This window comes from Eschrichtius robustus, chromosome 16, assembly GCF_028021215.1.
Source record: "Eschrichtius robustus isolate mEscRob2 chromosome 16, mEscRob2.pri, whole genome shotgun sequence".
In the NCBI taxonomy this organism is placed as follows: Eukaryota; Metazoa; Chordata; class Mammalia; order Artiodactyla; family Eschrichtiidae; genus Eschrichtius; species Eschrichtius robustus.
In genome coordinates, this window is record NC_090839.1 from 4,520,035 (window position 1) to 4,541,664 (window position 21,630).

At 50.9% G+C, this 21,630-nt stretch overlaps 1 protein-coding gene across 9 annotated transcripts in view; it reads right to left on the reverse strand.

The window, feature by feature from the left end:
• GNAS (GNAS complex locus) overlaps window positions 1–21,630 on the reverse strand; it is a 54,856-nt gene that overhangs the window by 17,321 nt on the left and 15,905 nt on the right. For 4 of the 9 annotated variants that reach the window (XM_068524333.1, XM_068524332.1, XM_068524331.1 and 1 more), the window contains exon 1: window positions 1,056–1,240. The exons of 1 other annotated variant lie outside the window; for it this stretch is intronic. In XM_068524333.1, the coding sequence (XP_068380434.1) occupies window positions 1,056–1,194 (139 nt within the window). In that variant the 5' untranslated portion in view covers window positions 1,195–1,240. Of the gene's footprint in view, window positions 1–1,055; window positions 1,241–3,623; window positions 3,762–21,630 lie in introns of those variants that run through there. 4 more of the 9 variants (XM_068524335.1, XM_068524334.1, XM_068524337.1 and 1 more) reach the window with 2 other exon arrangements.

Below are 21,630 nucleotides of genomic sequence, written 5' to 3' on the forward strand. Positions count from 1 at the left end.
TTCCATTTTTTTCACAAAGCACTCTCAATGTGGCCGACTAACAGGAAAATGTGTGTGTGTGTGTTAATGGTTTGGGGGGGCGGCAGCTGCTACAGTTAATTCTCTTCTTTGCTTTTCAAAGAGCCTGCATATCTGGAAGGGGAAAAAAGGTCATACTGTAAAATGACGTGTCATTTGGCTTCACTGGGCACTTAGAGTACTAACTCCATTTTTTTTTTTTTTTTTTTCGGCCTTATTTTATTCGATTCTCCTTCTCTTCCTTCCACGGCCCGGCCCGGCCCGGGACACGTCTGCTCCGCGCACACAGTGTGTCCTGCCCGCAACGCACCAAGTCGCGCCCAGCGGCCGCCGCGCTCCCTCCTCCGCCCGCCCCCCCGCCTCCGGCGCCACGACTCGCCCGCGCCCCCTCCCCCTCGCTGCACCACCTTTACCACTCCGAGCCCTTCCGAGGGGCTGATGTCACCCGCCCCCCCCCCACTCTCCTCGGCCACTTCTCCCGCCGAACCTCCCCTCGACGAGGCCCCCTCCGCCACCGCGGCGCCCCCCCCTTCTCCGCCGGCCCCTCTCGCTTTCTCCCCTTCCCTCTCCCAACAAATCACACACCCAACGGAGGCGGGTCCCCCTCCCTCGGCCCGCCACCCCATTTCCTGTCCCCGAAACCCTCTTTTTGTCGCAGTCTCCCGAGCCCTATGGGACTCCCCCTCCCCCTCCCCAACACGCACCCGAACCCCTGGCGTCGTGTAGGCCTCGCGGAAAAAGAGAGAGAAAAGAGCGAGGGGGAGGGCGAGAGAGAGACAGAGGGCGAGCGGCCAGGAGAGGGGGACCCGCGCCCGCGTCGCTACGGCCCCCCGACCCATTTTGGGCCCCCGCCCGGCCGAATGGCGCCCCGGGGTCCCCCTTCCGGCCTCGCCCCCGGGAGACTGAGCCCGCGGGCGGGCGGCGGGCTCGGGAGCGCGCGCCCGGGGCGGGGGGCGGGCTCGGCGCGCGCGGCCTGCGGGGCGCCCCGAGGGGCCCCCGAGCCGGGCCGGGGCCGGCGCCCCCCGCCCCGCCCTTACCCAGCAGCAGCAGGCGGTGCGTGGCCCGGTAGACCTGCTTGTCCTTCTGCAGCTGCTTCTCGATCTTTTTGTTGGCCTCGCGCTGCGCCTTCTCTTCGTTGCGCTGGTCCTCGGTCTTACTGTTTCCGAGGCAGCCCATGGCGGCGGCGGCGGCGGGGCGCGGGGCGCGGCCGGGCTGCGGCGGCGGCGGCGGCGGCGGCGGGGCCGGGCGCGGGCGGCCTCACGCGGGCGGAGAGGGCCGGGGCAGCGCCGGGCGGGCGGGCCGGGCGCGGGCTCGGCTCCTCGGGGAGGAGCGCGCGGGGCGGACTGCGAGCCGCGCGGGGAGGGTGGTGTCGGTCTGACCGAGCCGAGCGCGCGGCTCCCGGCCCCTCGAGCCGAAGCCGAGGGGTCTGATGGCCGCCGCGGACCGAGGCGGACCAGAGCAGGAGCTGCGGGAGCTGCTGCCGCCGCTGCCGCCGCCGCCGCTCTTATTGCCTCGGCCGGGGCCCCGCCGCCGCCCCGACCCAAAGCTCCGCGGCGGGCGGGGGGAGGCGGGGGGAGGAGGAGGCGGCGGCGGCGAGGGGGGTGGAAGGAGGAGGAGGAGGAGGAGGAGGAGGGATGAGGAGCAGCCGCGGCAGCGGCCGCGGCGGCAGGGAGGGCGGGAGCTGGCGGAGGGAGGCGCCCCCCCCCCCACGGGTACCCGGGGAGGGGGTCCCTCTGCCCGCGCCCGGCCCGGGACGGGACGGGCCTGGGAGACGCCCCCTCGCCCCCCTGGCTCGGGCCCCAAGCGGGGCCGGCCGCGGGGGGAGAGGGGGCGTCTCCGAGCCGGTGACGACCCCTCGCACGACGCCAACGCTCCACCCCCCGGGCCGCGTCGCCCTGCGGCCCCCGAGGCCGAGCCCCCTCCCCCCTCCCGCGGGCGCCGCCGAGGGGCCGGGGTGGGCGGAAGGGGAGGGAGCGCGAGCCAGAGCCCGGACTTAGGAAATTTTTCGAAAAGAAGAGAGAGACAGAGAGAGCTAGAGAGCAGGGAGTGTGGAAGAAGCGAGGCGAGCACGAACCAAAAGACAGAGCAACCGAAAAGGAAAATGTGTCCAAACACACACACACACAAATACTCAATAAAACTCCACACTACACAGCGATGGTGGTGTCTGGTGGCGGGGGAGGGGACGGGGGTCTGACTAGATGAGCCGCTCGTCGCGCCCCTGGCGCTGGGCGCCATGGCCCGAGCCGAAGGCACCCGAGATCCCGGAGCGCCCACGGCCTCTGCGCTTGGCCCGGCCGCCCACGAAGGCGAAGAAGGCGCAGCCCAGGAACATTCGGAAGCAGCAGGTCGCCCCGAAAAAGAAGCCGCAGCCGCGGCCCTGCTCCGGGCGCTTCTGCAGCAGGAAGTCGAGCACCCACGCGGGGCTGCGCACGGAGAGGACCAGGAAGGTCAGGAGCGGCAGGTGGGCGCTCAGCGCGCTGATCTTCAGCAGCCCGGACCCCCACACGGCGCCCCTGAAGCCTCGCAAGGCGTCGAACAGTTCGTCCTCGTCCTCGTCGCTCGAGTCCGTGTCCCACTCGATCCAGATCCTACTCGTGGCCCCGGCGCCGGCGCCCACGCCGCCCCCGCCGGCGCCCTCCGCGGCGCCCTCGTCTGCGCCGGCGGCGGCGGCAGCGGCGGCGGCGACCTCCGGGCCTCGGGCCTCCTCCTGGGCTTCTGGCACCTTCTTCTTCTTCTTCTTCTTCTTCTTCTTCTCCTTCTTCTCCTTCTTCTTCTTCTGCATCTTCAACTTCTTCCTCTCCTTCTCCTTCTTCTTCTCTTCGTTTCTTCTCTGGTCCAGTAGCTTCTCGATCTTCCGCCGCTCCTTTTCGGTCAGCAACTTCTCGGAGGGCGCCTCTTGCTCCGGCTTCTTGGGGGGCTTCTCGGTGTCCCCTTTCTTCCGCGACGCGTGCGGCTCGGCCAGCGTTGCAGCCACCGCCGCAGCTTCGGCAGCCACCCCGGCCGCAGCCAGCGCTGTCTTCCTCTCGCTCTCCACCGCCCAAGCTTTGATCTTCATGGCCATCTTCAGCATGGTGGCTCGGCCACCTCGGGGTGCCTGGCTCTCGCCTGGCCCGGGCGCCCTGCTTGCCCCCGGCCTCGGGCTGGCCGGACCCCGTGCGCCCCGTGTCGGGGGAGTCGGCTGCGATCCCCGCTGCGCTGCCCCGGGACCGCGGAGCGCGGCTGCCGGGCTTCGTTCGGGCTGCTGGGCTGGCTGCCTAAGAGTTAGCGCCAAAAAGGGTGAGCAAACGAAAAAGGGGCGAGAACAAACCAAAAAGCACCCAACAACACGATAAATCAAAAAGCAACAAGAAATGAACAACTCAAAAAAGAAAAGTGCAGAGGCGCGATGGCACGAGGTTGCTGTTACCCTCAGGCGCTCCTTGGTTAGGCTCTTGGGCACGCCAATGGAGAAAAGAGAAGAGAGAGAGAATTGGGGGGTGCCCGGGAGGCGCGGGCAGGGCGGCAGTGCTGGGGCACCCCTGCCCCGTCCCGGCCCCGGTCGCTATTTCCCCGCGCCGGGCGACTCGCACTTCCGCGGGAGGCCACGGTGCCCCCGGACTTACATGTGAGTGAGGTGCACTCACACGCAAGGCAGTGCCTGCCTGCCTGCCGGCCGCCCGCCGCCGCCCCGCGCTGGGACAGGGGTTCGCTCCAGCCGCGGCGCCGCAGCCCGGAGCCAGAGAGCCTGCGAGCCAGCGAGCGAGCCGCGCCGGGCCGGCCACCTGACGCAGCCCGCTCCGCGGTGCCGACGCGACTGAGTGTCCCCGCCGGAGAGCAGCGCTCCTAAGCAGCCCGATGACGCCCCAGCCTCTTCAGAGGACGGACCCACCGTGGCGGCCCCTATAAACCGAAGGGGAAGCCGAAAAATCGGCCCGCCGGGGACGCGCCCAAACGGGCCGCCGCGCACCCCGGAGGTGCAGGCCGGTGCGGGGTCCACGCGGGAGTGGGCGCGGGGCGCGGGGGACGCGGCGGCGGGGGCCGAGGCGGCGCCCAAGGCGGTGGGCGCCGGACCCCGCCTCCCAGACCTGCCTCCCAATTTTCGGTGAGTGGTGTAGCCCTGGGCGGCGTGCAAAGTGTGCGACGGCGGCGCTTACCCCTGCTGCGCGCCTCCTTACCTCCAGCTTCCCGGTTAGCGCGCGCGGGGACCGCCACCCACCCCTCCCTCCCGGCGGCGCGTGCCCGGCAGTCGGTCGTCCGATGAGAGGTGTTATGTGAGCGCGAAAAACGAGCATCGCAAGAGCAAGCAGGCGCCGGCGACTCGAGAGCCGAGCGGTGGTGGCCGGGGCCGCGCGGTCTGCGCCCCCGGAGTCCTCCTGGGCGGGCCAGGTGGCGGGCCAGGGCGTCCCGGTTATACGAGGCCGGGCCGGGGCGCCGCGGGGGGATGCTCTGGAACAGACGGAAAAGTAGTTTATTGAACACGAATTTGTTTGAGAATTGTTTAAAGACTTTCAAGAGTCCCACCCCAGCCCTGTCCCATATGAGGATAGGGTGAATGAAGAGCAGTGACACCAAGTTCTCAACGACTCGGCCGCGGCTCACTTTTCCTGGGACCTTGGTTGAGCCTCCCGGTTGAGCCCTGCGCGTGTCTGCTTGGGTACAATTCATTCATTCAGTCAATAAAAGTTTGGTCCGTGCGGCCCACCTTGGGCCCAGGTGAGTCAAGAGTAGCCCGGCCGTCAATCTAAGACTTGGCAACTGCCTTTGGTGGGTCACGGCTGCCTGCCGGTCAACGCAAATCCACAAAGTAGTCGTGAACTCTCCCGCCTTTAACTTTCTTTCACTTCGAAACAGTAAAACTTTGGATGTTTGGGGGTATAGAAAGAAAGAGGCTGCCTACTTGTAAATGGAAACACAGCTAACATACCTAGGGGGCGGGGTGATTGTTCGGTTTGGTCAGAGGCCTTGAGTAAATTGTCCAAATAGTGTTGTTTTCTTTGAAAATAGACACTGTTAACCATTCAACGGGAGTGCTGCAATCCCCCGCTTCTCCTCAGTTTGCTCAACTCAAAGTAAGAAAAGTCGTGACAGATGAAGATGTCAGCTACTATTGTTCTTGGCCCCATCCAGTACACCTCTACCCTCCTTCTACAAGGCCTCACTTTATGGACCTGAAAGACAGCGGAGGGCAATTCAAAGCCAGCAGAGAACACTTGGAATTAAGAACAGGAAGCGAAATCTTCACGCCAGACCCTCATGATCTGCATCTGCTACCTCGCCTGACTGCGGGTCTCAGACTCGCTTGAACTCTGCAGAAAAGTTGCTGTGCTTGCCCTTTCCTCCTCACATCCAAATAAGCCAGGTCTTGAGCGCACTCTGGATATGGCCTCTCCTTCTTACACAAAAATACACCTTCTTTCGACAAAAACTCAAAGGAACTACCGTTCGTCTAAACAAAAGCCGATAAAAATACTGACCCTATAGACGGGAATGTTCTCCTAAGCAAATTCGACAGTAAGGCTGTTTGAAAAGATCATGACACAATCATTCACCAACTAGATTAGAAACTACCTAAAGACGGGGCCCAAGTTTTATACCTTTATGTATTAAATAAAAACCTGTTGGTTGAATTTGATTAATCAACTGATTGTCATTTTTAAAAATTGGTGAAGACTTATAAGGAGGCGGAATAGGCCAGAAATTTTTGTTATGCTCCATTTGTTGCAAAGCATCTTCCTTCCTGCTTCTAATGTGGCAAAGCGCAAATACATTGTATTTAAGAGGAAGAAGGTAAATAGTAACCAATACAACCTCGATACTTATGCCAGTAGCTACACATTACTACAATGAATATAATGAAGGCTCCTTATTTGGAAATCCCTGAGTTGGGTTACCATCTCCCCCCTTTTAGATAAATGTCACACCTGAACTTTGAAAGGAGTGAAGCTGTCCCATGTCATATACTGACATATATTCCAGGCAAGGCACAATCGGGACTATTGTCCTAGAATGTATAAAGCAAGGTCAGGCTTCAGTCATTTCAACTTCTAACCCGGCAGGCCATCCTTGAAAAAAAAATTTTTTTAAGTGTAGGTTTCACCTATATTTTATTATGACCAACCACTGATGGACAAATAAAGCATTTACTTTGTAAATAAATGACAGCAGGTGGAATCAAGGGTTTACAGGTAAGCAAAGGCCACTGAGAGCTCTGAAACACAAGCTCGTTTGTGGTCTGTTCAGCTTTCTGTTTTCACCAGACACAAAGTGAAAGATGAGATTTTTACTTAATTGGCGTGGTGAGCTGATACCCGTCTACAGTTTTCCGTCTAGCATTTGACCTACCTGGGCCTTAAACATTTTAATGAAAAAAAAAAAAAAAAAAAAAAAGGCTTTCAGGTTTGGAGGTCACCATGCGTGACCTTTTCATATGAATTAGTAATTTATTTTAATAGGTTGTTACCATTTTAAGTGCCCGGTTTATGCTTTGCAAGTGAGCAACCCATTAGCATAATTCTTGGAACAGTCCAGACTCTAGAGTTTTCCAGTGGAAGGGGCCTCTTTTTTGGCTCAGGGAGAGATGGAAGTTGTGGAAATTTCAAGCTCCAGAGAGGGGCAAAGGGCCAGAATGTCCTGCGTGTAAAATGTCTGGTTCAGGTGACTTGCTTCATGCCAAAGCCAGCAAGTTGGGATAATAACACAAACCGCAACCTAAAGCACTAGGGTCACCTCACGATACAACTTGGTAAGACAGATGGGGGTCCCACTGCTATACACAAGGCCGGCCTAGCAAAAGCTCTTTCGAGCAATGCATATTTTACAACAATGGATGGATTTGCATGTCATGTCGGGGTTTGAATTTTGTGGTCCTGTAAGCTTCGTATTTATGGGTGGATGTGTTCCTTGGCCCTTTTGCATCTTCCTGTCTGAGAAAGAATGCCTCGTCTGCTCTTAAAAGAAACAGACTCGCTGTAGCTTAGTATCTTGAAAACATTTTTACACTTAATGATGTAATTCAGTTTTTGGACAAGGGTGTTCTTCTTGGCCTTTCATTAGATGGGGTCACTGTAAGATCCCAGAGAAAATAGAAATATAATATTATTTTAATAGCCCAGGAAACAATAAATAGGTTTCCACTGAAACAGAAACCTTAGCTGTAAGGTTTTAATAATAGTGCTTAGCACTTCAATGGTGCTTTCTGTCTTTAAAGCACATTTTGCACTTTATTTAAGTAGAATTACTGAAATTGTTGCAAATGAATGTGACTTGAAGCCTGCACCATACCGATGATGAAGCAGGTATTGTAAAAAGCCTTTTCCTAGTCCCAGTTAATCCCCGGTGAGAAGGTTCTATTACTTAGGACCATAAAGTTCTTAAAAATCTAATGTAGTGATTACCTAGAGCATTTTTTTTCCCTTGTCATATTCACTAGTTAATAATGGCAACCACAACGTAATCCAAAACTGGCATTCAGAACTAAACATGGTGCTCAAGTTAGTAAAACCTCATTTCAAAAGCCCTGACATTAAGGGACTAACTACAGGGCTTCCCTGGTGGCGCAGTGGTTAAGAATTCGCCTGCCAATGCAAGGGGCACGGGTTCGAGCCCTGGCCCGAGAAGATCCCACATGCCGCGGAGCAACTAAGCCCACGCGCCACAACTACTGAGCCCACGTGCCTAGAGCCCGCAAGCTACAACTACTGAGCCCACGTGCCACAACTACTGAGCCCGTGCACCTAGAGCCCGTGCTCCGCAACAAGAGAAGCCACCACAATGAGAAGCCTGCGCACCGCAACAAAGAGCCCCCGCTCGCAGCAACCAGAGAAAGCCCACACACAGCAACAAAGACCCAACGCAGCCAAAAATAAAAATAAATAAATTTATTTAAAAAAAAAAAAGGGACTAAGTACAAGGCCATATGAAATCTCCCTATTTAATTTCTATCAACTAATTTTAAAAATAATTTGTTTTTAATTTAGAACATGCTCGAATCCAAACAAAATATAGGGGCACATTGGCCAATGTGTTTGGACCCAATTTCTTGAGCCAGTGGCTTTGAGATTCCAATCAAACATCTACTTAAAACCACAGTTCACAAAATGAGGGCAGCTGGGACTTTTGTGCCTTTATGAATCTTCCTTGACTTTGATGGGTGGACACCATCGAAGAGGGGGACTTCCTGGTCTCCATGGATGCCCAGTTCCCAGGACGATTAGTGCCTTTCTCACAACATCCCCAGGAGCCCCAGAGTAAGTGGGAGTGGACTTTTACCAAAGCCACCATCTATTTTAAAAGGGGGAAACAATAAAGTAGAGACTACGTGCATTACAGTGTTCCTTTTAAAAACTTAAACCTAAATAATATGATACATATGGTAGCCTCGAAAAGATTCTAGATGGATAATTTGGATTAGGGGCTTACTGACATCAACCACAGACCAATGGACCCACTTACTGGAGATCCTGGGGGGGCAAAAAGATGTAAATTTGTTACCACTCTATAGCAGGAAAGTTATAATTTTCCTAAACTAAAATATCTTTAGCTTCCCTTGGGGGTGGGATTTCATGAGGACTAAGGTAATGGGAAAGCCTGTTGCTTAGAACTTTTCATTTGGCCTTGAGGATGGAAACTCATCCAGGATGGGGAATAATGCAGGGAGGACTAGTTAAAAACAGGTGCAGGTCAGCTAACTTTTGTTTTTATTTACAAGATGCCTTATTTAAGTGACATTTTGATCCAACATCTTACTTAACAAGTACCAACAGGAAAAAACAAAACGAAAAGCAAGTTGGCGCAAGCGAGTCTCAAAGTCCTAATGAGATCTCTGTAGATAAAAGAGCTCTGATTTTAAAGATTTTAGTGTTTTTTATTTCTTTTCTTTTCATTGCATTCAATTCTTCAAATTTAGCCCCATATAATTAAGAGTTCAGAGCGTTAAACACTCTGGATGAATCAGGTAATAAATTTCCTTTCATTAAATGCTGCTTTGTGTATACATATATACATAGGAAACAACTGCTAAATACAACTTTTACATCTTGGGGTTTTACTTTATTTACCTACCAACCAAGCATCGGTGACCGTTTTCAAACAGGCTTGCCCTTAGTTACTAGCCTCAGTTTGGGACAAGTGAGATTCTGATGGGGCTGTAGGTGTCACCTGCCTTCGTAGCTGAACCCTCCTCTCTAAACCCACTTCCGCCTGCTGTTGGTAAACCCGGAATTAAGCAATTAAGGGGACCTAATTAGTCACACGTTTAATTTATCTAAAAATGTAGGTACCTTTTCATCCGCCTGTGTTTGCCCACACACGTTGAAATTGAAAAACGTGTAATTATAGTTTAGCTCCACCTCTTTCCCCAGGTTTTTATTTTGAGGGCGCACAAATGCTTGGCTCCCACAGGACGAAGGCAGCCTCCTTCCTCCTTTGCACGTGGCTACACATAAGTCCCAGCCAGAGGCTGTGCCCTGCACTCCCTCCCTCACTCAGCACTTTATGGAGGGCTTGGCAGCCTGCACAGCCCTCTCTCCCTGACAAGTCAGGAGCCCGCTCGACTCAGCGGAGCCCAGATGGCACTGTGGCTTCCTAAGGTCTTTGCCGACCTCTGGAAGTTAGCAGGAGGAGAAAACTATCCAGTCAAAGCATCAGGCATTTGCAATCAGTCTGGGGATCAGATGAAAAGGAGATGCTGTTACGAGCTACAGACCTCAGCTTTACCCACACCCACGTCCCGGGGTCTCTGCCCGCCGCCCAGAAAGGGGAAAGAGGCCTCTGCCCGCTTTCTCCAACATTCCTGTCTCTCAGTCGCTTAAGTCTCTACTACCTTCTCAGATTACGGCTCCTTTTGTGCTAATTACACTGAAAAAATTGAAAGAATGTCGCTGACTTTACAAAGAACACAAAGCAGGCTTGCTTTAAAAACTAAATATAGCCAATTTCTTTCAGAAGGCAGACAACTCAGCTTTCAAATGATTTGTACTATGTGGATTAACTGCAGATGGACAGTTATGAAGACCCAGGTGACAGAAGGGAGGACACATCTAACATGTGTGTTGCTCTGGGGGGCCATTTACATAAAATCCCAAATCTGGTTAATGATGAACTTTCCCCACCCCACCCTCCAGCACTTAATTGTAAATTAAGACTTGCCACAGGGACTTCCCTGGCGGCCCAGTGGTTAGGGCTCCGCGCTGCCACTGCAGGGGGCGCGGGTTCGATCCCTGGTTGGGGAACTAAGATCCCGCATGCCATTCGGTGTGGCCAAAACTTAAAAAAAGAAAAAAAAAAGACGTGTCAATGATGGCAGACTAATATAAGCTACCATGAAAAAGGAAAGGGATGGAATGCCAATGTGTAGAAAGCTATGTACTACGCAGGTAAAAATATAAATGAAAGGAAAAGAAAGTCTAACTTCTCACTCTGGGAGGCTGTGGCTGCCAGAGAATGAGAGGATGCTGGTTTTGCAGCTCCTGTTGGCCATTATATAAGAAATGGTCTTTTAAAAGGAGAACTGGGAAGTGTCTGTTACTGGCCAAGAAAACTATGGATGACACCCCTGCCCTCCCTCTATGAAATCCTCTAAGGGTTAATAGGTGAACAGTAGCAGCTTGGAATGATTTATTTTTCTAAGGAACATTAAATACTGAATTGCTCATGCTGAAATAATGCCACAGCTGTGACCCTTAGGGCTGAATTTTGGACACCGGCACGAGTGACAGGTGTGCTCGATGTATGCCCAGCTTGGCTGAAGTGATGCCTAACTCAAGTCCCCCCCCCCCCCGCCCCCGATTAATTGGTGGGGACTCTGGAGCCAGCCAGGAAAGGGCCTTTTGCCACGGAAGACCATGTGTGCTCAGCCGTCAACAAAAATGCCAGCCTTTGAGGGGGATGGAGGCCCTGCTCCCTGAATAGAAAACAAGAAAATCAAGACAGACCTCAGAAGACAGGGGAAAGAGGAAGTGGGAGCTGAGAGGTCTGGTCAGGATCAGACCCTTCTAGGTTTTAAAGCAAACAGATCTGTCCTATAATTGGCTCTTGGAGGATTTTAGCAAACGAAGCAAGCCCAGGATTCTAGGAAATGTGTCACCAAAATTGGTATTATTAGAGGAAGTGGCACAAAGCTAGAAATACAGAGTCTAATCTGTAACATACTAATTACACCTATTTTTATCCCAGGGTTGCAGTGACCTAACACCAAGAAATAAAAACTCTAGAAAACTAGCCCTTCACGTATACAAGACATGAACACCTTGAGGGTAGGGGCCACAGGGCAAAGGTTTCACTGAGTCCTTTAATCTGACCTGGGGTTAGAAATCAGCAGTCACGAAGGTAGTTGACTTTCGAGGGAACTTGGCAACAGTGGAGGAGGACCAGTGAGGCTCCAGACCAAACCTTGGGAGCTCTGGTATGAAGTCAGCATGCTGGTAAGAGGGCAACTCTGGAATGTCAAAGTCCGGCCTGAGGCCTGAGCAAAATACCTACGGGGTGTCCTGGTCTGCAGAGGGCAGAAAGAAGGCTCTGCTAAGCCAAAAAGGAGCCTAGATGAAAAAGCTTTCCTTGGTCCATCCCACCAGCCACAAAGGCCCTGGGTCCCTATCCTCCAGCAAGATGATGCCAGATGGCTGACGGACAGAGAACCACCTCCAAAAGTTGACAAATCTCCCACTCTGGGGACTGGTTCCAATAAGGATGCGTCTCACTATAATGGTTGAAGGCATCAACCAGCTTAAAGCAGCATTAGGTTTTTTGCTTCCTTATCCTGAAAAGACAAATCTCTACCTTCTGAGTACCAGGATATTTTCATAATTGTACTCTCTGGGAGCTGCTTCAAAAAGCCTAGCTGTGAAAGAATTTTTCAAAGGAAGTTGATATAAAACTTACTTGGGACCCAAAGACATCTAATCTGCCAGTTAAATGGATATTCCATGTATTCATAACCATTCAAAGCATCCTAATGTCTAGAAAAACCTAACTGACCCCATCCTATCATGATGTTATTATTAACCCGGGCCTCAGGGGGGCGCCCTAGAGCAGGGGAACTTAAAGTCATTCTCAGCCTTAAAAGTGAATTTCTTAAACGGTTTTCTATTAGTTAAATCAGTAATTAGTCTAAATACATCATTTCAGTAATCTGCCATGAGTTAGTTGAATGCAAAATAGGGGGAAAAAGTGTGGGCTAACTAGGGTGATCCCCAAGGACACTTAATGTTTTAATCTTAGATATAAGATAACTTCATATTTCATTTGCCTTGCACATTCTTAAATGTGTTAAATAGATGTGTATTCCTCAACCTGGCATAACTACGTATCCTCTAGATTTACTGAGGGTACAGAAGGCAGACAGGGCAACTCTGTAAAAAAAAAAAAAAAAAAAAGAAGAAAAAGAAGAAAACTAAAGAATAGAACTCTACAACAGAAATTTAGTTTCTAAAATGGATGCCAAAGTAGAAAAGATATTGAGAGAAAAATATATGTATATTTCAGCAAAACTACAAACACACCAAAAAAGGTACCAGCAGCATGAAAACCCCAGGGGAACAAACAAAAAAATCACTCTAATTTATAGTAATTGAACCCTTGCTTTACCTTCCTCCCAACACCTGATAATTCTGTGAAATCACCCAGCTGTCACTCTTTAAGAAACATGACACTGATTTGTCTTTATTAGAATTCAGAGGTCTGCTTAATGGGGTCCCTAATAAATGTAAGTTCATCATCACTTCTTGACCTTTTTTCCCCTGAAATTCTCGGTATGCGGTTAAACTGCTGAAAACATATTTTCAAGGTTCTGTGACTGTAACATAAAAATAAAGGATCAAGGCTGGGTGGCTTTGGAGGTCTGAGCACATCTGGGCTCTGCCCTGCCTGCACCCCAGGGGGAAAATAAGGCAGATCGATTAGAAACAGCATCTGGGGGTAATAGCAACGCTCTGCTTTGGGCTGAGCTGCTTGCAAATAGGAATGCTCTGCACAAGACTGAAGTACAGCAGGGGGTACGCCAAGGAGCCCTTGCCCCTTCCTCTGCCCCTCCTAGCATCGCCTTCCTCCCCCACCTGCCTGGCTAATGAGTGCCTTGAAAGAGCAGGAAAAAAACCTGTAGCCCAGAGAGCCTCAATTAGCTATCCACATGAGAAAGAAAGAAAAAGATTGATGATGGAGTCCTAGTTATGGTGACTTTGAGATAAAAGGATGGGGGGCGGCTTTTTCAAGAAACTGAATCATGACCCTTTTTTTTTTTTTTTTTTCTATAAAAGCAACACTTCTCGTCCTTATTTTTTCACTGGCTGCACTGGGCTGGTGGTACCCTAAAACAAAATGAGGGCAGGTGGCTTCAGCCTTCACCACATCCTAAGATGGCCGCAGGCACCAGACAAATCTTGACCCTGACCGTGATGTTGCCAAGAGCCTAGTCATAGAGATTCCCCTCTGCATGCCTGTCTGTAAAGACCGGTGTCCCCACCTCCCCTCTACCGCAGACTTCAGATGGCCACTGCAGAGAAAGCAAGAGGGTCTAACATCTTATTCGTGTCCTCTCTACTTCCTCATTCTTCAGAGAGCAGAGGAATGGCTTCTAGGTCTGGCTTCTAGGTCTGTTCCCTCCAATTCCTAAAAATACGTTTCCCTACGGCATTCGGTTGGGGGGATGTCAGGGTAGGTGGTCAGATGAGCTTTTTCTCAAATATTTGACAAACTGGCTGTCTGTGGACAAAACAACCAGATGCTTTTTCATGATTGAACTTTCGACCAGATTGATTGGATGCTTTGGTGTCAAGAAGACAAAAACTCAAGTCAAAAAGATCACCAGAATAGGAAATTTGTGGGCGACAAAAAAAAAAAAAAAACAAAACCATACTATAGTAGGAAGCATTACTTTTTCTAGCAACAAAAATCTGAGTTTTCAGGTTGTGCTAAATGACTCAAAATTTGCCAGAGTGAAGAGACGGCAGAGAGAATGGATTTTTTAAAAGGTTATATTGTTCCTATTTATTTGGCTTCGCTGCTGCCAGAAAGTGGCTTGGAGCCCTCTTTTTTAGCACTCTATAAAATGTAAATGGTCTAAATTAAGAAGCCATCTAATCTCAACCAATATTAATTCTGACATGAAAAATGAGACCAATTCTTCAAACAGGATTATGATCACCACCACCCGACATTAACCGATCACCTCACCCTGTTTCTCAAAGAACGGGATATTTTCCTTTTCCAAAGTGCCTATTTATTTCTGAGAGCGGACCAAAATCCTCACACACTTTCCTTATTCCGACGTTGAAAAGGTACAGCCTCCTAACGTGGGCTGCTTTGACACGCCCCCATCCCCCAACTCAACAAGCTTTTGTATCTTATTTGTCTTTTTTTGTTTTTTTCCTCCAAACTAAAATCCCTCTAAAATATCTAAACACCTCAACGGTCGTAAGTTTCTCCTTGCAGACCGAACTGCCGGCTCCTAATATTGTTTTCCAAGCAGAAAAGGGAAAACCGAGAAGAATAAAGATTTTTTTTCCCTCGTGTTTTCTCCTCAACCGGTCCACTGAAATCAGCAGGATCACGGTTCCTCCGTCTATGCAGCAGGCAGAATCACCGTGCATCCAGATAAAGAATTTGCCTTTTGGCTGGGCTCAGATGGGGACACTGCAGTTGTTCTAGAAAAAGGAGGCATCTCTGCATCCCTGCAGTACCGCCTCGGCATCCCAAGACCACTACCCCCTCCCATAAGATCTTGCAGATGTTGCATTTGGCTTGTGAATCAATCCTCTTGGTAAGTGCAAGAAATAAAGTGGCTTTACTCGGAAATGTCCATCATTCACCTACCACACAAAGCCCTAAGTCCCTGCTGTTTCATTATCCTCTGCCCGGTAATAATCATCAAAATCAGAAGGGTCTCCAGCAGCATGATGATTCAGTGAGGGGCATAAGGGATCCCGGGAAAATCACGGATTGTTTGGGAGAACTTGCCGCATAGAGAGCCTCCCTGGGGAGAGGGGAGTAAGGCCCCTCGGTGTTTATCGCAAGGCTGCGGGGTGCTCTCCGTGGGCGACATCACTTTTAACAGAGACATCGGGTAATTCAGTTACACAAAAGCAGCGGAGATGAGCAGGGTCAGATCATCTCTCCTGTTCTGTGTAGTTCTGTCCTAGAGGCTCTCCAGCAGCCTGCGCTTGGTGTTTGCAAGGCATGAAAGGGTCCTAAAACGGAGGAGGGGGCTGAAATAATGCACCTTCTATGCCTTTTTGTTTTTCCCCCCCCTCTGCTCCCTCCATCCCTGGGGACCCGCGGGCAATGTGGATGCATGTGGGTGCTTTCTTCTTCACATTCCCAAGCCCAGGAGCTAAGGCTCTTTTCAGCTGGGAGACACTGCCAGCACGAATCCCAGGGCCACCTTCAGGGGCTGTTAGCAACCCAGTTGGGGGCGGGGGTGGGTGGGAGTTCCTGAGGGCTCAGTGTCTAAGGTCAAGGCAGGGTGGGTGGAAAGGGAAATGGGCCCTTTCCCTGATTCTCGCTTGAGCTGAATGAAACTGATTAACATCTGCTTTCCACCTCTTTTCCCATCGCTAAAACGCCGCCTCTGCCCTCAGAACAGCAGCCCCGGGCCTGCAGGGCTCTCTCTGGCCTCCTCTGCAGCTCCAAGGCCCTGGAATGGCCATTTGAACCAAGCACCTGACTTAAAAAAAAAACCACCCACCATTTTCAAGAATGAGACATACGGCCACTGCAAACCCCTCGGCTGCTTTCAAAGCCGATGGAGCAGAACACAAGCTAGACACCTACCCCCTCCTCCAAGGCTCGGGGTTAAAGTCACAGCTCACCCCACAGAGGGGAAGGGGGAAGCCGGCACCCGGCAGCTGGCTAAGTTCTGTCCTACCGGCCCTTCCTATGCCCGGCTCACCCCTGGCTGCAAACAGCGGGCCTGACCGGCGCAACGGGGACCGGGACCCAGGACCGTGGTGGTGGTGGGGGGGAGGCGCTTCCCTCCCTCCTTCAGTGTATACATCAGCCCGCGGTGACAGCCCGCTTTGCACTCCACTCGCATCTCTTTCCGAGCCCCCTCCCCTTCCCCCCACCACAAGCCTCCTCGGTAAAAAACCAAAAACCATCTTGTTCTTTCATCATAATTAAAGTGCTGTCAGGGAAAATGGCACGGCTGATTTTTGCCGCAGTTGAAATGACCCTCTGCTTTCCTCTCCTCTCATTTCCTCTCATGCTAAAGTGGTCCTTTCTCTGCCTGAAATCAGGCCCTTTGGTGATGGAAATTTTAGCAGGAAGCAGAGAGTTCTAAGCAGAATCCTAACCCTGGGAGGGTGGGGAGAGAAATCGGTGTTTTTGGAGCTGGCCCCTCTGCGGCAGCAGCCTAGGTGCTGCAGGGCTATCTTCCCGGCTGCCGCATCCCTCTGGCTCCATCCACGCCCGGCTCCCTAATTACCAGACATTGTCAGGGGTCGCAATTTAGCCACATTTGGAGGTCGATTCTCCCCGTTGACTTATCTAAAGGGCAGGAGGAAGCTGCTTGGAAGGAAGTAAACAGGTTCTGGATCTGGGAAGATAAAATCCAAGCGCCTTCCTCGCTCGGAGGGAAAGCGTGACTGCATATTTAATATCCTCGTCAGCCTGCGTGTTTGTGTTTGAAATAAAGCTATAACTTAGACGCATAATGAAATGCCCTCCTCCTCCCTGCCGAGTGCTACCGAGCCCCTGGGTGACACTCCTGTCACGGCCACTGCAGTGCCCAGGGCTCTCTCTGGAAATGGCATCTCATCTAATTTTGTGAAAACGTCACTCTGTCCTGTTAGCTATCAGCGAACTTTCTAAAAAGGACATTTCAGGTGAGCAATGCAGTAATGTTTAAGGATGAAAAAAAAAAAAAAAGAAAAAAGATTAAAAAGAAAAGAACGAAAAGGAACCCAGGGCCCTGAATACTTTTGAGCTGTGCCTTTGGAATCCATGACATATTATTCCAACTCGTATCATGTGAGGAATTCATAATAGTCATCCCAGCCTTCAACTACTTCGATTTTAAGGAAACATTTCAAAATTAGCTTAATTTCCTTTTCCTAAATATCATGCATCTTGGAAAGGCCCCTTCTGAGTTTCACTGGGGAGCTTAATTGGCAGGCTTCCGGGTTTCTAGAAGGGTATGCTAATATCTGGCAAGTCAAAATGGCAATCCAGGCCTCCCTCAATTGAATCATTAGTTGTTAATGCACCTCTGAGTAACTCCAAGCTCAGGTGTGAAACCAACCCAAGTGTCACTAAAGCACCACTTTTTCCTCGGGCTGCAACGCGGGATGGTGGGGCTGTTTATGTAACACGCCAGCAGCAAGCTTGTTTTTGCTGCTTCATTATTTGCCGGTCTGGCCTCCTGCCTCCTTGCTCCTTTTCCCCCGCAACCCCCGACCTTTCCCACCCCCCCCCCCTTTTTAGAGAAAGCAAAGCAGCTGTATAGTACTCAAATCTTTTATTTCCTGACTATTCTGTGTGTCAGAGCAGTGGACGCTGGAGAAAAACATGGGGCTTGTTATTACCGGCCTGAGCCGGAATGAGTCAGGCACCCGAAGCTTCGATCTGGACCTGACTCTGCCATTCGGATGGGGCCCCCCTCCTACCACCCACTAAGCTGTACCTGGAGAGCTGGGGTGGGGGAGAAAGTCCTGGGGTCACGGGGCAGGGGAGAGGGAGCCAGTTCGCTGAATTCACTGCATTGGGGGTGCACAGAGCTGGGCTGGGGAGAATGGGGCTCAGGTGTCAACTGCCCTAACGCCCCCTCCCCTGTCTTCCTCCACCGCCTCCTGTTAGAATTCTATTCCACTATTAAAAATGTGACTCTCTCAGCTTTCTGGCCCCGGAGAGCTCTTTATTAAAATGCAAACGTCCCTTAAGGGTAGCCCCATAAGCCTCTGCCAGCTAATGGGATTAAGTGAACAGAACACAGCCACCTGCAGGGAGGTAAGGAGGCCTGGGGGCCAACCCCACCTTCTCAAATTTGCCAAAGGCTCATCCCTGAACAGGCGGAAAGCAAAATTCAGCCTTCCCCGTCTCAGATGTCTTTGAAAGGGGACTCTGCAGCCAGAGCCTGAGTCCCAGCAGTGGGATCGTTTGCTCACTGTAATTCTTGGCGCCTTGGTGGCCCCATCTCTTTCCAATCATTTCTCTTAGGATGGACATCGTTTTCAAGGTATCCTAGCAGAGTGGTCCGGATTCAAGAGAGGAGCATCAGGCCAGCAGTGGGGAAGTAATTGCACATAACTAATTCATTTACAGAGGCAGCCACTTGTAATAAAGGACGTTTTCAAAGTGACTTGGCAAACTGATTTTTTCCTGAGCTGGTAAACAAGCTTTGCTTTATGCCCTGAAAATGGGTTTTCACTCACATTGATTTCTTAGTGTGCCTCTCAGGTGAAGAGCATGAAAATGTCACAAACAAGGAGAAGCCCAAACTTAATAATTCTGTAAACCTGAATTTTACTCATGGAATAAAACCAGTCCCCGTCGTCGGGGAGTTCCTTCAGTTCAGTAACCTTCACAGAAGCACTTCCCTCATCGTACAGCTAAGATAAAAATTCTCCATCTACCTATCTACACACACACACACACACATATTTTATAAAAATCACATACCATGGTGCTGAGCATTACAGGAGGCCTTTAGATAAAACGACTCTTCCAAAGCTACTGAAGAGATGACTGAAAAGTTTGTGAAAGAAACACTGGAAATTAAATTCTGGAATTAAGAGTGCATTTTTCTTTCCACAATGACCGGGAATTAATTATACTATTGAGTATCGCGGATCTCTATTTGCATTAGGAGACAGGAAAAAGAGGCCCAGAGCTCAGGATCTAAGATGGAGGACGGAAGCTAAGATGGAGGGCAGGTCAGGATCTAAGATGGAGGACGGAAGCTAAGATGGAGGGCAGGCCAGGGCCTAAGATGGAGGACGGAAGCTAAGATGGAGGACGGAAGCTAAGATGGAGGGCAGGCCAGGGCCTAAGATGGAGGACTGGAGCCAAAATGGATGGCAGCCCAGAAGCTAAGATGGAGGGCCCAAGCTAAGGTGAAAACACCCCACAGGACTTCTGGCTTCACACTACAAACACTCCCTCACCCCACCCCTCAGAATACAAACCCTAGACACAGAAGATCCTAAGGTTCGGTGGAAGAATTTGGGGCTACCCCAAAGAGCATTCTCAGTCCTTGAAGATCCTGGAAGGCATAGGCTCCAGACAGATCAGAAAAGGAAGAGAGATGGGGCCAAGGGCAGTTCTCTCACCACCCCAGGGCCAGGCCTCTGGAGTCCCTTCTGAAAGCAAGCCCCCGCCTCAGCTCTGCCAGTGACACAGGGCAACACCTCCCGAAGAAAGGCATCGTTCAGTAGCATCTCCGAGGCCCACACGGCGCCTGCAGAAGGCCCGTCCCCGCTGTTGGCATATAACTGTTCAGCCCCAGACTGGCATGGAAATCTGAACCGTATGCCTGGCCAATATCTACACACGTGTGTTAGTTTTGACCCAAGCAGATCCTTCGGGGTTTTCTGCAATCTCATTATCAGGACTCAACAATAATTTCATGTAACCACTGATTTGCTTTGCTCAACTAGGTTGGAGTCGTGTCGGAAGGCCGCTAAAGTCTGTTTTTTGACAACCTTTCCATCTTTTCTCAGCTGCCATGTCTATTACCCTATTTAATCACCGGGCAGCGATGGTCCACACTTAACTTCCTGGGGCTGTTTTGATTGTGAGACCCTCAAAGGGAGCAGCAATGTCTTATATCTTTATCTTCCCCACGGGGAAGGGCACATATTAGGTGTATATTGACTGAATGAATGAATAAATGAAAATGCCGCAGCGAAGGCCAACTCACCGACCCGGCAAGGATTTCATCCTTCTGGGAGGCTTGGCAGACACATGAGCGGCTACTGCAAGTTAAGAGACGCTACTAGAAAGGCAAAAAGGAAACAGCCATTTCGACATCCCATTTAACCCCCAAATTAGGAAAGAACTTATTGGTGAGGAAAAATGGGAGCATTTGCACCGAGAACTGGGCAGTATTCCATGCTCTTTGCCAAGCTGGACACAGTCTACTTATGAGGTAAACCTCAGATCTGCCAATAGTCAGAAACTTGAAAAATTAATTCGTGACAACTGTCTTCATTTGGAACCATGATTTCCCTCGATTAGGCATGTCACTTTATGCTAAATTCCCATTAATCACTTCCCAACAACTTTTTCTTTCTTTTTTCTGAAGAACAGCCATGACCCCCTTTCCCTCAACGATTCTTAAAGGTCACAGAAGGTCCATTTGATAAGCATATTGGTGGCAAATCCCCTTTCCTGGCTATTAGGACAGCAATTGTTTTTCCCCCTACTGGCCCCTAATCGGCAATTTTGCTGGGTTTCAAAGCAATGCAAATTTAGCTCCAATCAATTAGTAACACATTTCTAACTTTTGGGGGCTTGGGAAAAGTGTGAACTTTTCCTGGTGGAGGGAAGTTAAACCTTGAGAACAAACCAAATCCTGGTCAACCTAGCAAACCTCTTCTGCCTCAGTGGGCTGTGCCATTTTTTTTTTTTTTTTTTTAAGTCCCAAACTTGGGAGAATGGAGCCCTACTACAACAAATTAGGACAAGACTTTGTTTTTTTTTTTTTTTTCACTTGAGCTAATGAATAAAGCACAGGACACAGGGGCAGCTGACGGAATATTTTCCCCACTAATGCCAGGAAGCTGAAATCTGCTCTCGTGTTGTACTTTTTTTTTTTTTTATAGCCTGAGAGATTTGCATCTGGGTGTGATGGGCACTTGGGGGCCCCCCAGCACAAAGCAATAAATCTTGTCTCCTGCTGCAGAATCCCCCTCCCCCTTCCTCACTGAATAGAACTGTCTCCCCTCTCTAATGAACATACCCAGGAGAATAAAACTTGTTTTTCAAAAGTGTGGGGAAGGAAGAAAGGAAGGAAGGGAGGAAGGAAGGAAAAAAAAAGCACACAATGCCTATACTGGGTCTGGCCGGAGCCAAGTTCTTGAGGACACTAACCTATAAACTTCCAAGGATTTCCTCAACGTCTGAGATGTATACGTAATATACAGGGTGTTTGCTTTCAGCCTTAAGATTTGCTTTGCTTTGTTTTGAGTAATTATCAAAGAACTCATAAAGATTGGCCTTTTTTTTTTTTTTTTTTTTTAGGTCAAAAAGGTCCAACGGGTGCCAGATTTCTTAAAATCAAACCACTCAGTGGGGTAAGGCTGGTGAAAACACTCGGAAAGTTAGGTCATGCTAGAAGGGGGCTTATTACTAATTAAAAAAAAAAAAATTGAGCTATCATTTTAGGGTCAGGAGAGGAACATTCGGGAAAGTGAAAAAGGGCCGACTGTGGGAGAGAGGGCAGTGGTCAGAGCTCGGGGACAGTGGCGAAGGGAGGCAGGGGCCTTGGTCCTGGCACTCTCCACCAGCCCTCAGGTCCCTGTGGGCTCAGTGGGCTCCTGGGACCCACATGGGGCCCATGGGGCAGAGGGACGGGGAGGGGGCGATGCACCCCCCGCCAGACTCCCGGGCCTGCCTCCTCAGTCCTCCGGTCAAGGGCAGCCTGGCCCCTCAGCTGTGCAGGCCCTGGCAGCTCTCCATCCTCTGCCTGGGGCAACTTCCATT